At 40.6% G+C, this 14718-nt stretch overlaps 1 protein-coding gene across 3 annotated transcripts in view; it reads left to right on the top strand.

Annotated features, from left to right (window-relative positions):
* Positions 1–13667, top strand: part of LOC106561439 (endoplasmic reticulum metallopeptidase 1) — a 51794-nt gene extending 38127 nt beyond the window's left edge. For 2 of the 3 annotated variants that reach the window (XM_014125407.3, XM_014125420.3), the window contains 7 exons: positions 4740–4914; positions 5679–5866; positions 6022–6174; positions 6366–6556; positions 8585–8700; positions 8935–9098; positions 11837–13667. In XM_014125407.3, the coding sequence (XP_013980882.1) occupies positions 4740–4914; positions 5679–5866; positions 6022–6174; positions 6366–6556; positions 8585–8700; positions 8935–9098; positions 11837–12004 (1155 nt within the window). In that variant the 3' untranslated portion in view covers positions 12005–13667. The remainder of the gene's footprint in view (positions 1–4739; positions 4915–5678; positions 5867–6021; positions 6175–6365; positions 6557–8584; positions 8701–8934; positions 9099–11836) is intronic. The other variant, XM_014125411.3, reaches the window with a different exon arrangement.
* The last annotated feature ends 1051 nt before the right edge of the window (positions 13668–14718 follow it).

Consider the following 14718-nt stretch of genomic DNA (forward strand, 5'->3'; position numbering starts at 1 on the left):
CCATTTTTAAATTTGCTGTGACTTTAAATGGTTGAAAGCGCAGTGATTTAGACATTTGGGTGACAATTAAACCAAAATCTGACATTGATTTTCCATTGGAATTTGGTTGAGTTTTAGATGGTTTAAAGCATAGTGATAGCACATTGGAAATTCAACTACATTTTGGCTGTATTTCTGAGTGGGTGAATATAGGTTTTAATCTCATTGATCAACATCTCAACCAAATGTTACCCACGTTGAAATGATGTGGTGTGCCCAGTGGGCTGTCTACACATGGTTTTACTTACTGTGGGAAAGGATAGGGACAGGAAAGAGACAAGAGATATGGGGATGAGAGAGGGCAGGATGCAGAAAGAGAGAAAAAAGAGCAAAGGAGAGAGATGGGAGGAAGATATAAAGAGCAGCTATCCCAAACTTCTGCTACACATTCAGCAACTGAATTGTGTTAACCTCAGGTCCTCCATGGTAGATTAAGTATTTCATTTAAGAGACCAGGGAACTCAATCAGTTAGTATTATATACCTTTGTCCAAGACGTTTTTCCGCCAACTTTACCATGCCGCCAACTTTTTGACGACTTTTGTTGATCTGAAAGTTATTGCCAACAACAAATCCTGTATTTTTATTTCCGCCAACCGACTTAGTCATGAGTTGGAAGTTTACATACACCTTAGCCAAATACATTTAAACTCCGTTTTTCACAATTCCTGACATTTAATCCTAGTAAAAAGTCCCTGTCGTAGGTCAGCTTTTATTTCTTTCATCACATTCCCAGTGGGTCAGAAGTTTACATACACTCAATTAGTATTTGGTAGCATTGCCTTTAAATTGTTTAACTTGGGTCAAACATTTTGGGTAGCCTTCCACAAGCTTCACACAATAAGTTGGGTGAATTATGGCCAATTCTGAGTCAGGTTTGTAGACCTTTCTCGCACACGCTTTTTCAGTTCTGCCCTCAAATTTTTTATGGGATTGAGGTCAGGGCTTTGTGATGGCCATTCCAATACCTTGACTTTGTTGTCCTTAAGCCATTTTGCCACAACTTTGGAAGTATGCTTGGGGTCAATGAATGAATGATGGAGCTGAGTTTGCCTTTTTGCCTAAAAGGTCATTTTAAGGTGCTCCAAAGATTTTGACTATCATTCTTTATATCATTTATCTTTATTTTATAGTGTACTTTCTTCTTTTTATTCATTTTTGTAACATGATTTCTCAATTTGTAGTGCGTTTGCCAATCGGTCGTGCATCCAGACTTATTTGCCATACCTTTTGCCTCATCCCTCTCAACCATACAATTTTTCAATTCCTCATCAATCTACAGGGATTTAACAGTTTTTAGTCATTTTCTTAATGGATGCATGCTTATTAGTAACTGGAATAAGCAATTTCATAAATGTGTCAATTGCAGCATCTGGTTGCTCCTCATTACACACCACAGACCAGCAAATATTCTTTACATCATCGACATAGGAATCACTGCAAAACATTGTTGGACCTCTTATACACTATATTATGCCTAACCTTTGGAATTTTGGTATTCCTGGATATGGCTACTATATTGTGATCACTACATCTGATGGATTTGGATACAGCTTTAAAGCAGATTTTTGCAGTATTAGTGCAGATGTGATCAATACATATTGATGATTGAACCAGAGCAAAGAGAAGGCAGGCAGTAGTTAATCACTACATCACTACAGTGCCAGGATACTGCCTGTATTTTCCCATTTGTCCAAGTCTCTTATCAGAGTTTATCAATAGGTAGATTAAACAACATTCTCCTCCTTGCAATATGACGGCTTCCCCCTAATGGGTACAGAAGGATGCAGTATGCTGCAGTATTTACTAGCCTCAGAGGAGGAGAGCGTTATTCGGTGTGTGTGGTAAAAGGTATTCCCAGGAGGGTATTTCGAGTGTGCAGACATGCACAGTGGCTAGTAATAATGAAGTGGTTTTGAACTCTGAACAGCCTGTGAATTAGGCCTCTGTTAGTGCTCAGCTCATACATCTATAAGTGGAGCTGGGAGAGAGTGAGAGGTTGCCATGGCACGAGCGAGTGCGAGCAGGGGGAAAGGAGAGAGTGCGAGCAGGGGGAAAGGAGAGAGTGCGAGCAGGGGGAAAGGAGAGAGTGCGAGCAGGGGGAAAGGAGAGAGTGCGAGCAGGGGGAAAGGAGAGAGTGCGAGCAGGGGGAAAGACCACAGGAAAGGAAGACCCAGAGTTACCTCTGCTGCAGAGGATAAGTCCTCTGAACATCAACTGTTCAGAGGAGACTGTGTGAATCAGGCCTTCATTGTCGAATGGCTGCAAAGAAACCACTAATAAAGGACACCAATAAGAAGAGGCTTGCTTGGGCCAAGAAACACAAGCAATGGACATCAGACTGGTGGAAATATGTCCTTTGGTCTGATGAGTCCAAATTTGTGATTTTTGGTTCCAACCGCTGTGTCTTTGTGAGACGCAGAGTAGGTGAATGGATGATCTCTGCATGTGTGGTTCCCACAGCATTCTTCATATATTTTTCAACAGGACAATGACCCAACACACCTCCAGGCTGTAAGGGCTATTTGACCAAGAAGGAGAGTGATGGAGTGCTGCATCAGTTGACCTGGCCTCCACAATCACCCGACCTCAACCCATTTGAGATGGTTTGGGATGAGTTGGACCGCAGAGTGATGGAAAAGTATATGTGGGAACTCCTTCAAGACTATTGGAAAAGTATTCCATGGTGAAGCTGGTTCAGAGAATGCCAAGTATGCAAGGCTGTCATCAAAGCAAAGGGTGGCTACTTTGAAGAATCTAAAATATATTTTGACGAGAGAGAGAGAAAGAGGACCGTATTAGAGATACAGATCCACAAAGAATTTGAAAACAAACCCAATTCCCATATCTAATGAGTGTAATACCACAGTGTGCCATCACAGCAGCAAGATTTGTGACCTGTTGCCACAAGAAAAGGGCAACCAGTGAAGAACAAACACCATTGTAAATACAACCCATATTTATGTTTTTGTACAATACTTTGTATATAGACATAATGACATTTGAAATGTCTTTATTCTTTTGGAACTTCTGTGAGTGTATCGTTTAATTTTAGTTTATTTCACTTTAGTTTATTATCTACTTCACTTGCTTTGGCGATGTTGGCATGTTTCCCAGTCCAGTAAAGCCCTTAAATGGAATTGAGAGAGCGAGGGAAAGAGCAAGAGAGAGCAGGGGGAAAGAGCAAGAGAGAGCAGGTGGAGAGAGCAGGTGGAAAGAGAAGGTGGAAAGAGCGAGAGAGAGAGTCCCTCCCATCCCTCTCACTCTATCTAGACTGAAGTTCAGACACACTCCATCTCTCACATGTTCACTTTGCAAGGCCACAGTTGGGCTCCAGGGAGAACACAGCTCAAAACGTGTAATACCCTTGTTTGAACCAGGTATTGAATTTATTTGTTATAATTAATTGGTATTATATTTAAAAGATTATTGAATTGCTCCTAAACTGTAATGTAGTTAATGCATTATGCTTTTTGAAGAAATATTTATTTAATGTATAAGCGAATAGTTTGTTTTACTTTGAAGTTTAAGTTTTGACCAATAAGGTCGTTTGTTAAGTTGTGGCCAATGGGAGTTGACCTCTTTAACTGGAGGCCTGGGAAAAAAGAGAGGGAAAAAGACGTTAATGAAAGGATGGACGTTTTACCTTAGGACGGTTGGTGAAGAAAAATTATAAAAGAAGACGACAGAACTAGAACAAAACCCATACCTACTAAGACATGAAGGGAAAAGACTGAAGCTACCGTCTCGTTGTGGAGGTATTTGCCAGCCTTGAGGTTAGCCTAGCATCGTGTGACACCGGGAGATAATTGCTTGGGAAGCTTAACGATGATCCCAACGTTCCCATGGGATATCGGTTACGGTTAAGGAGTACTGTCTGCATGGGTAGCTGTGCTTGCCTTGGACTTTGTGAGGAAACCTGCATGGAACTGCCATACTTCGCTGAGGGAATATCGACCAAGGAGTGAGTAACCACAAAGTGAGGTGCTCCTGGATATTTTTGGGTGTCTCATTTTTTTTTAGCTCCAACGCGCGCCAACGGTTTATTTAAGCAAACTTGAAATCATTTGGACACGGGTTGTGCACGACTCATTGGGGATTCTTTTTTTTCTTTTCTTTTGATGTTGTGTCTGAAAATGTATTTGTGTTTGAAAATGTTTTAATACACATATGGAACGTTATGTATGTTGTCTTGGTGGAGTCATTGATTGTTTCAATTTAATTTAATGCATTGGATGGTTTATCCTGATTCAATAACAGAAACCTATAATCATTTAATCTGAAGTTAATACCCTATTGTCATAACCCTAGATAGTTTATAATGGGAATTCTTATTGGAGATGTCCTTCTCACCTAACATCCCATGCTGCTGAGATACTCTGCATAAGTTCATATTGTGAGAGTCATATTCGAGCCTGGTGAGAGGGTTACACATGCATCAAAACAAATGTTATTGATTTTATGTAGCTAAGAGGTGCAACTACCCCTGAGAATCAAGGAACATTGTATTGATATGAACTGAAATTGATGGGCCTTTTTTTGGGAGAATAATAATCTGATTGCAACGGTTAAGTGGTGATAATGTGTTTGCCCTTAGTGACCTGTCTCTCTATGGTTTTCTCCTGCTATAACTGTCACCAGGGTTCTTCCATGCCCTTGTTGACCCCTCTCACTCCGTGTATCTGTCTGTTCCTCCTTCAGGGTGTGCGTCGTCTGGAGGTGGGGGAGCTCTACTTTGATGTGAGCCTGTTGCTGTGGTGTGGCGCACTGGTTTACTTCACAGCTATCGGCCTTTGCTCTGCCTATGTCCCGATGCTCATGGTGGCCTTCCCCCTGGCCACCAAGCTGCTCCTCGCCAGGGAGTTCAAACTCCGAGGTAAAGAGACTTAAGCGGTCAAAACATTGTACCAGACTGTACCAGACTGTACCTGGTTCTGTGTTACAGATTTATAACTTTTATTCGAATTTCTCTCCCATGAGGAAGTTCCTTTTCATGGAAAATAAATGGATACTGGTTAGTGTTGGATACTAGGGTTGGGTGATATTTGCGGTATGCTACTCCAAATGTCTCGATATCCAATATAATCGTTTGGCGCCAATAATGGCCAAATCATTTTTTTGTACTGATTTACAATATTATAGTCACATCCTCATTAAATAATCTTTGTGTGGCAAAAAAATGAGGCTTAGTTAATTCATTTGGACTTCATTGTCAACATATCGATACATCCTAACTGATAAAAGGGTCGTTTTTATTTGTGAAGTTCAAACGGAGTATAGTCTTTCTTCCACTTCACGATATATCGTCAATGTCAAATATCACCATATTCTATTTTAATCATATATCGACCCAACCCTACTGGATACTGTTCAATGGTCCCATTGTTGTTATTATTAAGTGTGATGTTTAATCAGGTCTTTTTCAGTCCATTTTCACAGCTCAGCAACAACACTGATGCATTGATGTGTCTAACCGTTAGTGTTTCTTTAAATGGAAAGTCAGGAATTGTTATTATTCTGGCTGTTAATATGTCCCTCCTGTCCTGCTTTGGTCCAGGTGTATCTGTGGATAACTCTGTGCTCTACCAGCTGGGTTAGAGTTAGTTCATGTAAACGTATCTCTCCTGTCTATATCTCCAGGTGCTTCGGTGAAGTACTCTGTGCTCTACCAGCTGGGTCTGGCTTTGCCCTATGTCCACTTCATGTTCCTGATCTGGTTGGTGTTTGAGGTCTTCACGCCCACCCTGGGGAGGAGCAACACATACCCTCCTGATGTGTTCCTGGCCACCATCGTCACCCTCACCATACTCTTCTTCTCCTCCTTCTTTGTCAGTACAGTTACTGTACATCTTTAGCGAAAGATTAGAAACTCAATTGTCTTGTTTCAAGTGTCTCTTAGGAGCAAAATGTGATGACAGGTAAACCACTGTGTTTTTAAGCCTCTCTCTTTCTCGTTTTCTCTCTGTTTTCTTCTCTCTTCTAGCTCCACTTTATCTACCTGGCCAGGTCTACTAAGTGGCTGTTGGCAGGTCTGGGAACCGTGTTTACTGTGTTTCTGTTGCTTGTATCCTGTGGTATGTTCTTCCCCTACACAGCAGACCCCTCTGGCCCACGCCCCAAACGGGTCTTCATCCAGGTGAGACCATCTGAGGCTCTTTCTGTTTACACACACACACACCTGACCGATTTTTATTGAACCTTTTATTTATCCAGGCAAGTCAGTTAATAGCAAATGTATTATTTTAATGAAATTCATTAATGGTTTATTTAGTTAGAAACAGATACAAACACGTTGATACATTGAATAAACTATTATCTGAAAAAAAGCACACCTCTCGTATCTTCCATGGTCTGGACGGCCAGGTGGAGAGTAGAGACTCAGGTCTGTGGATCAACAGCGTTGACTACACTGGCATGCAGCACATCACGCCTATCATACCAGAGATCAATGATACCATCATGACAAATTGTCAGGAGGACAGGCCTTTCTGTGGCTACCCCTGGTTCCGATCTGATAAGTATGTCACACCCACAGAATTAAATGGAACGTTATTATAATTCTAATACATTTGATGTGTTGTTGTATCTCCGTGACTAGTCTGCTCTGTTGTTTAAAGTTATGTTGCCCATGATGGATTTTGTTTGTCTTATGACTTGATGGTGCACTGTCCATGTAGTTAGGCAGATCATATCTTTCTTTGACTTGTTTTATATTGTATGACATTGTATGTATGTTTCTGCATATGTACCAAGATGTTCAAATAAACCTAAACTTAACCTAAACCTCGTAGAACGTACAGTACCAGTCAACAGTTTGGACAAACCTACTCCTTTTTTAATTTAACCTATATTTAACTAGGCAAGTCAGTTTAGAACAAATTCTTATTTACAATGACGGCCTACACGTTCAAGGGTTTTTCTTTATTTTTTTACTATTTTCGACATTGTAGAATAATAGTGAAGACTTCAAAACGATGAAATAACACACATGGAATCATGTAGTAGCCAAATAAGTGTTAAACAAATCGAAATATATTTTAGATTCTTCAAAGTAGCCACCCTTTGCGTTAATGACAACTTTGTACACTCTTGGCATTCTCTCAACTAGCTTTGTGAGGAATGCATTTCCACATATGCTGAGCACTTATTGGCTGCTTTTCCTTCACTCTGCAGTCCTACTCATCCCAAACCATCTCAATTGGGTTGAGGTCGGGTGATTGTGGAGGCCAGGTCATCTGATGCAGCAATCCATCACTCTCCTTGGTAAAATAGCCCTTAAACAGCCTGGAGGTGTGTTTTGGGTCATTGTCCTGTTGAAAAACAAATGGTAGTCCCACTAAGAGCAAACCAGATGGGATGGTGTATCGCTGCAAAATGCTGTGGTAGCCATGCTGGTTAAGTGTGCCTTGAATTTTAAATAATTCACAGACAGTGTCACCAGCAAAGCACTAAAACAACAGCACACCTCCTTGCTTCACTGTGGGAACCACACATGCAGAGATCATCCGTTCACCTATTCTGCATCTCACAAAGACACATTTGGACCTATCAGACCAAAGGACAGATTTCCATTGGTCTAATGTCCATTGCTCGTGTTTCTTGGCCCAAGCAAGTCTCTTCTTCTTATTGGTGTCCTTGAGTAGTGGTTTCTTTGTAGCAATTAGACCATGAAGGCCTGATTCATGTAGTCTCCTCTGAACAGTTGATGTTGAGATGTGTCTGTTACTTGAACTCTGCAGCCCAAATAAATGCTTCACAATCTGAGGTGCAATCTTCTGCAGCAGAGGTAACTCTGGGTCTTCCTTTCCTGTGGCGGTCCTCATGAGAGCCAGTTTCATTCTAGCGCTTCATGGTTTTTGCAACTGCATTTGAAGAAACAGTCAAAGTTCTTGAACTTTTCCGGATTGAATGACCTTCATGTCTTAAAGTAATGATGGACTGTCATTTCTCTTTGTTTATTTGAGCTGTTCTTGCCATAATATGGACTTGATCTTTTACCAAATAGGGCTATCTTCTGTATACCACCCCTACCTTGTCACAACACAACTGATTGGCTCAAACGCATTAAGAAGGAAAGAAATGTCACAAATTAATTTTTAACCAGGCACCCCTGTTAATTGAATTGCATTCCATGTGACTACCTCATGAAGCTGGTTGAGAGAATGCCAAGAGTGTGCAAAGCTGTCATCAAGGCAAAGGGTGGCTACTTTGAAGAATCTCAATCTATATTTTGATTTGTTTAACACTTTTTTGGTTACTGCATGATTCCATATGTGTTATTTCATAGTTTAAATGTCTTAACTATTATTCTACAATGTAGAAAATAGTTAAAATAAAGAAAAACCCTGGAATGAGTCGGTGTGTCCAAACTTTTGACTGGTACTGTATACTTAAAAAGAAAGACATGAACTGTTTTTAAAATGTTACTGTATCATGCATATACCATATATTTATTCTTGAACACTTTCTGGCAAGTTTTGACTGTTTCAGCAAAAAAAACTAAATAACAGCTGTAAAAAAGAAAATAAACTTTTTCTTGTTTTCAGGAGTAACTGGTACCTCCCAGCCCCTGAGGTCTTTCCCAAGTCTCCTGTGGAGTTTCAGCTCCTTTCTAAAGAGGAGACAAAATGGGGAACAGTTAAGATGACTTTTGAAGTCAAAGGTGAGATGTCCCTTTCATCCTCTAATCCTCCGCACCGTGTGTCTACCTCCTCTCACCTTCTGTAAGATCCATTACCCCTCCCAGCTCTTTCCAAATATTTTGTAAAAATGGCACTACCCTCGTGTGACTAGAACCCATAGTTTGTTACATCATGTGGTCAGGATTAACTCCTGACCCTATGCGTTGTGTGTGAGACTGTGTGTGTGACTATATAACTGTATGTGTGTCCTCCAGGTCCCAGCCACATGTCCCTCTACCTCATGCTCCACCAAGGAGCCTCTCTGTCTAGCTGGTGGTTTGGGGACGCCACCCCCCAGTTATACCTGGCTAGAGAGTATTCCATATTCTACACCCATGGCCTGGACGCTCCCGCCTGGAACTTCTGGTTCGAAATACAGGTATTGAATATTAGGGATTTAAGGTTCCAAGCAGGCAAAGCTGGTGACAATCAAAACTGTCTGTTATCTGATTGTAATGACATAATTTGGACCAGTTTTGCCTGCTGGGGTAGCGCTTAATTTCATAAATAGCTTTTTTTTGCGCACAATGTGCAGTACCAGTCAAAAGTTCTGATACACCTACTCATTCAAGGTATTTTTTTTATATATATATATATATTTTTTTTAACAATTTTCTACATTGTAGAATAATAGTGAAGACTATGAAATAACAAATATGGAATCATGTAGTAACCAAAAATGTGTTATCCTCTCTAGGGTAGGTGGGACGAAATCGTCCCGCACTATTCAACAGCCAGTGACACATCAGAGCGCCAAATTTAAAACCACAAAATGTCATAATTCAAAGTTCTCAAACATAGGACTATTTTACACCATTTGAAAGATAAGACTCTCGTTAATCTAACCACACTGTCCGATTTCCAAAAGGCTTTACAGCGAAAGCAAAACATTAGATTATGTCAGGAGAGTACCCAGCCAGAAATAATCAGACACCCATTTTTCAAGCTAGCATATAATGTCACAAAAACCAAAACCACAGCTAAATGCAGCACTAACCTTTGATGATCTTCATCAGATGACACTCCTAGGACATTATGTTATACAATACATGCATGTTTTGTTCAATCAAGTTCATATTTATATCAAAAAACAGCTTTTTACATTAGCATGTGACGTTCAGAACTAGCATTCCCACCGAAACTTCCGGTGAATTTACGAAATTACTCACGATAAACATTCACAAAAAACCTAACAATTATTTTAAGAATTATAGATACAGAACTCCTTTATGCAATCGCGGTGTCCGATTTTAAAATAGCTTTTCGGTGAAAGCACATTTTGCAATATTCTGAGTAGATAGCCCGGCCATCATGGCTAGCTATTTTGACACCCACCAAGTTTGGCACTCACCAAACTCAGATTTACTGTAAGAAAAATTGGATTACCTTTGCTGTTCTTCGTCAGAATGCACTCCCAGGACTTCTACTTCAACACCCAATGTTGTTCTGGTTCCAAGTAATCCATAGTTATATCCAAATAGCTGCGTTTTGTTCTTGCGTTCAAGACACTATCCGAAGGGTGACGCGCCGGCGCGTATCGTGACAAAAAAATTCAAAATATTCCATTACCGTACTTCGAAGCATGTCAAAAGCTGTTTAAAATCAATTTTTATGCGATTTGTCTCGTAAAATAGCGATAATATTCCGACCGGAAGACCTTGTTTTCGTTCAAACACTGAAAATGTAAAATGGATTCTTCACATGCACGCGCACGCCCGTGTCATTGTTCTCAGATCGACCACTTTCCAAATGTCCTACTGTTTTTCGCCCACGGACTGCAGAGTCATCATTCCCTGTTCTGGCACGTTCTGAGAGCCTATGGGAGCCTTAGAAAATGTCACGTTACAGCAGAGATCCTCTGTTTTCGATAAAGAGGCTATAGAAGGCCAAGAAATGGTCAGACAGGGCACTTCCTGTATAGAATCTTCTCAGGTTTTGGCCTGCCATATGAGTTCTGTTATACTCACAGACACCATTCAAACAGTTTTAGAAACTTTAGGGTGTTTTCTATCCAAATCAAACAATTATATGCATATTCTAGTTTCTGGGCAGGAGTAATAACCAGATTAAATCGGGTACGTTTTTTATCCGGCCGTGAAAATACTGCCCCCTATCCTAAACAGGTTAAACAAAATATATTTTATATTTGAGATTATTCAAAGTAGCCACCCTTTGCCTTGATGACAGCTTTGCACACTCTTGGCATTCTCTCAACCAGCTTCAACTGGAATGCTTTTCCAACAGTCTTGATGGAGTTCCCACATATGCTGAGTACTTGTTGGCTGTTTTTCATTCACTCTGAGATCCAACTCATCCCAAACCATCTCAATTGGGTTGAGGTCAAGTGTTTGTGGAGGCCAGATCATCTGATGCAGCACTCCATCACTCTCCTTCTTGGTCAAATAGCCCTTACACAGCCTGGAGGTGTGTAGGGTCATTGTCCTGTTGAAAAACAAATGATAGTCCCACTAAGCGGCGGTTGGAGCCCAAAATCTCAAATTTGGACTCATCAGACCAAAGGACAGATTTCCACCGGTCTAATGTCCATTGCTCCTGGACTTCCTGACGGGCTGCCCCCAGGTGGTGAGGGTAGGCAACAACACGTCTGCCACGCTGATCCTCAACACTGGGGCCCCTCAGGGGTGTGTACTTAGTCCCCTCCTATACTCCCTGTTCACCCACGACTGCGTGGCCAAACACGACTCCAACACCATCATTAACAAGGCACACCTGTTAATTGAAATGCATTCCAGGTGACTACCTCATGAAGATGGTTGGGAGAATGCCAAGTGTGCAAAGCTGTCGTCAAGGCAAAGGGTGGCTACTTTGAAGAATCTAAAATATATTTAGATTTGTTTAACACTTTTTTGGTTACTGCATGATTCTATATGTGCTATTTCATAGTATTGATATCTTCACTATTATTCTACAATCTAGAAAATTGTAAAAATAAAGAAAAACCCTGGAATGAGTAGGTGTCCAAACTTTTGACTAGTACTGTATTTTCAAAAGCTTCACATGAATTTGTGCACAATGTACATTTATATTGATGTGTATATTTATATATTGTCCATATATGATTTGTGTTTTTGATGTGTCTGTATTTCCCCTCTCCAGCCTCCCAGAGAGGAGGGCCCAGAGGGGATGATCTCAGTAGCCATCTCATCTCACTACTACTTTGGAGAGGACCAGAGGACTGTTCAGCTAGACGACATGCTACAGAGGTTCCCCAAGTGGGCCTTCCCCTCTTCCTGGGTCTCCACCTATCACATGTACCGATACTGAGATAATGGGACCGTTGTTGGGCCTGCTTCCCCTCCACTCCAACACACTGAAACAGACACAGATGGCAGACACACGGACATGCACGTCCCCAGTTCCCTGGCATATTCAAGAGAACCCCACCATCACTTTGTCAATAGGCTAGTTGCTAACAGGAGAGCCACTTAAGCCAAGCATCCTTTTTTTATACAGTATATAGTAACAGGTAGGACTAACTTACTGACAAGGGCATGGTCCACCGGAGTTCTTCCTTTCTTTGTGGGGATAGAGGTAATTAGGGCGTTGTTTTTTTTACTCTCTCTGCCTAACTGTTTTGTATCTATTCTACCTCCTGCCAGCTCTGTCAACAAGCACAAGGTCAAAAGCATCAGTCTTTAGCGTCACTATATTTTCAGGAAAGGCTACAGTGCCTTAGATGGACGGTTATATCTCTAACATCTCTGGTTCTGACCTTTCCAGGGCCAAGCTTAAAGGGACAATTCACTTATTTTACATTTCCCTAGGGTGTATTTTGTTTCCTTCACACTGTTCTTTTTTATATATATATAAAACAATGTAATGGGTTGAAGAATGAATGTTTCTGTGTGAATTAAATTGTCATGTTTGGATTGTTTATATTTTATTGTGCTATGGATTTATTTTTACAGGGAAACTGCGGATAGTTCAGAGGGAGTGGCACAAGGGTGCACTCCTATCATTTAAATATAGTTAATTAGATACAAATCTGGCTGTCTTTTCCTGTCTTTTGTTTTAACTAGGAAAGTGCAATGAAATGTTAATTCATGTTTGGTGTGAGTTTTTGCATGAATTTGGTTTAAAGGACAGTGAATTTGTTCATACTTTGAGAACTTGCTACCAAGCTTGTGTGTATCAGACACACTGTTTTTTCTCAGAGATTATGCTGAACTGAAGACACGTGTTGCTACTGTTGGGTTCTGAGAATATGAAATATACTTATTCATGTCACTGAGGGAGAGAGGGTAATGTATAACGTTTACATTATATCAGGCATCTTATTGAAATATTGAGTGCAGGGAAGCAATCACATGTGGCAGGCATTGATAAGGGGAGAGAGCCATGGATTAGTGATGAAGGGGGGTCGAGATCAGGTCAGGTCATGTTAAGGGAGAAAAAAACGTTTATGACCCGTATCACTTATTGTCCTGCCTAGCAGTAAAGATGCAATGTTTGTACAGATGTGTAGAAGGAGACTCAGCCTAGGAGGAAGGGTTAAATATCAGTGCTTGTGTGAAAAGGTTTTTGTCTGAATGCAGCTGTATGGACCCTCTGGGAAGAACAAACTTGGTTAAGCTTTTATATTGACCGTTAGGTTATAATTCTCAGAATAAAAAACTTGACAGTTGGTGCTGCGAGCAGGGTTCACCACGATTTGCAGTCAAACTAGAATCAGTGAAACAGGAGCCGGTGCTGTGCTGAAAATCTCCCCCTGCCAGAATTCCCCCACCTTTGCGTGAACGCACACGCACTCAATTCTTCATTGCTGCGACTTGCTTGCTAGTTGAGATTTCTGATCACGTTAGGCTGCGTTTCATAAACATTTTTATGTCGGTTTGATTGTGGGGGAAGGCACTAGTAATGTCTGCAGTTTTCGGTTTGGCTATTTGTTTCAAGTGTATTAGTTTATAAATAAATATCTTTGCCAAAATTCGTCATCCCTCTCATGTCTTATTCGACTAGTAGTTGTTCTGAAATGTTTATTGCTTGCCTAAGTTTTACTCCCTCTGTTTAATATAACACACATACATGAATTATTCATTTCGGTTGCCTATCCTGATGTTAAGTTTGTTCTATAGAAAGTGTTTGACTCTGTGTGCCACAGAAAGTTTTTGACTAGCCACAAAATTAAGGAAATTAGAAAGGGAGGAGGATTTCGGCAAGGCTATTTTCTTGCCTGCCAAAATTCTCCTTGATCCAACTTCTGACTAGATGGCCACTAAAACATATGTATGTAAATAATTCTGTTACAAGAAACCTATACTATTCTGTTGTTCCCTGTTTGCTCAGAAAAATACATGTAAAGACTACTTGCCATTTATGTTTTGCTAGATGACCTGAGCCAAGGTGGACAAGGTGGAGGTGGACAATAATGAGGAAGACACTAACTGGGTAATTGCTTGTTCACTTCTAAAGGCACATTTTTAGGAATACGATTTTTTTTAAGCAGTAATATTTCTAGAGGTAGTATCATCGCTTTGTCTGATAATTAATTAATTGTAACTCAAGAAAATGTATTTGTTCTAAATATATTTAAAAAATTCATCATACGTTTCAGATTAGTTGTGAACGCTGCCCACGATGGTTCCACCAGTCCTGTATGAAAACCATCCCATCATTGGAGGATTATGTCTGCGCTGCCTGTCAGGACTAGGTTAGGCTTGAGTTCCAGGTGTTGGGGTTCGTTCCTTGTTAATCATTGGCGAAATTAGCATTCTGACAATATCTTTCATTAAATCATTCAAAAACCTTTATTAATGCAATTGCAGACAGAAGTTGACAACAGGAACATGTTTCCGAGGAAGTTCTGCAAAATAGGAAAAGTCCCAAGTTATTTTATTAAGCACGAAGTCCAGCCCTAGTGATGTCACTGCATACGTCATTACCTTCTACTCATCAGACCAAGCCCATGCATACACAGCTATACAATAGTTCCAATGTTTTCTAAGGGCTAAGCAGTAAATGTCCACTCCCCTAGTTGA

Source organism: Salmo salar, chromosome 01 (genome assembly GCF_965601325.2).
Source record: "Salmo salar chromosome 01, fSalSal1, whole genome shotgun sequence".
In the NCBI taxonomy this organism is placed as follows: domain Eukaryota; kingdom Metazoa; phylum Chordata; class Actinopteri; order Salmoniformes; family Salmonidae; genus Salmo; species Salmo salar.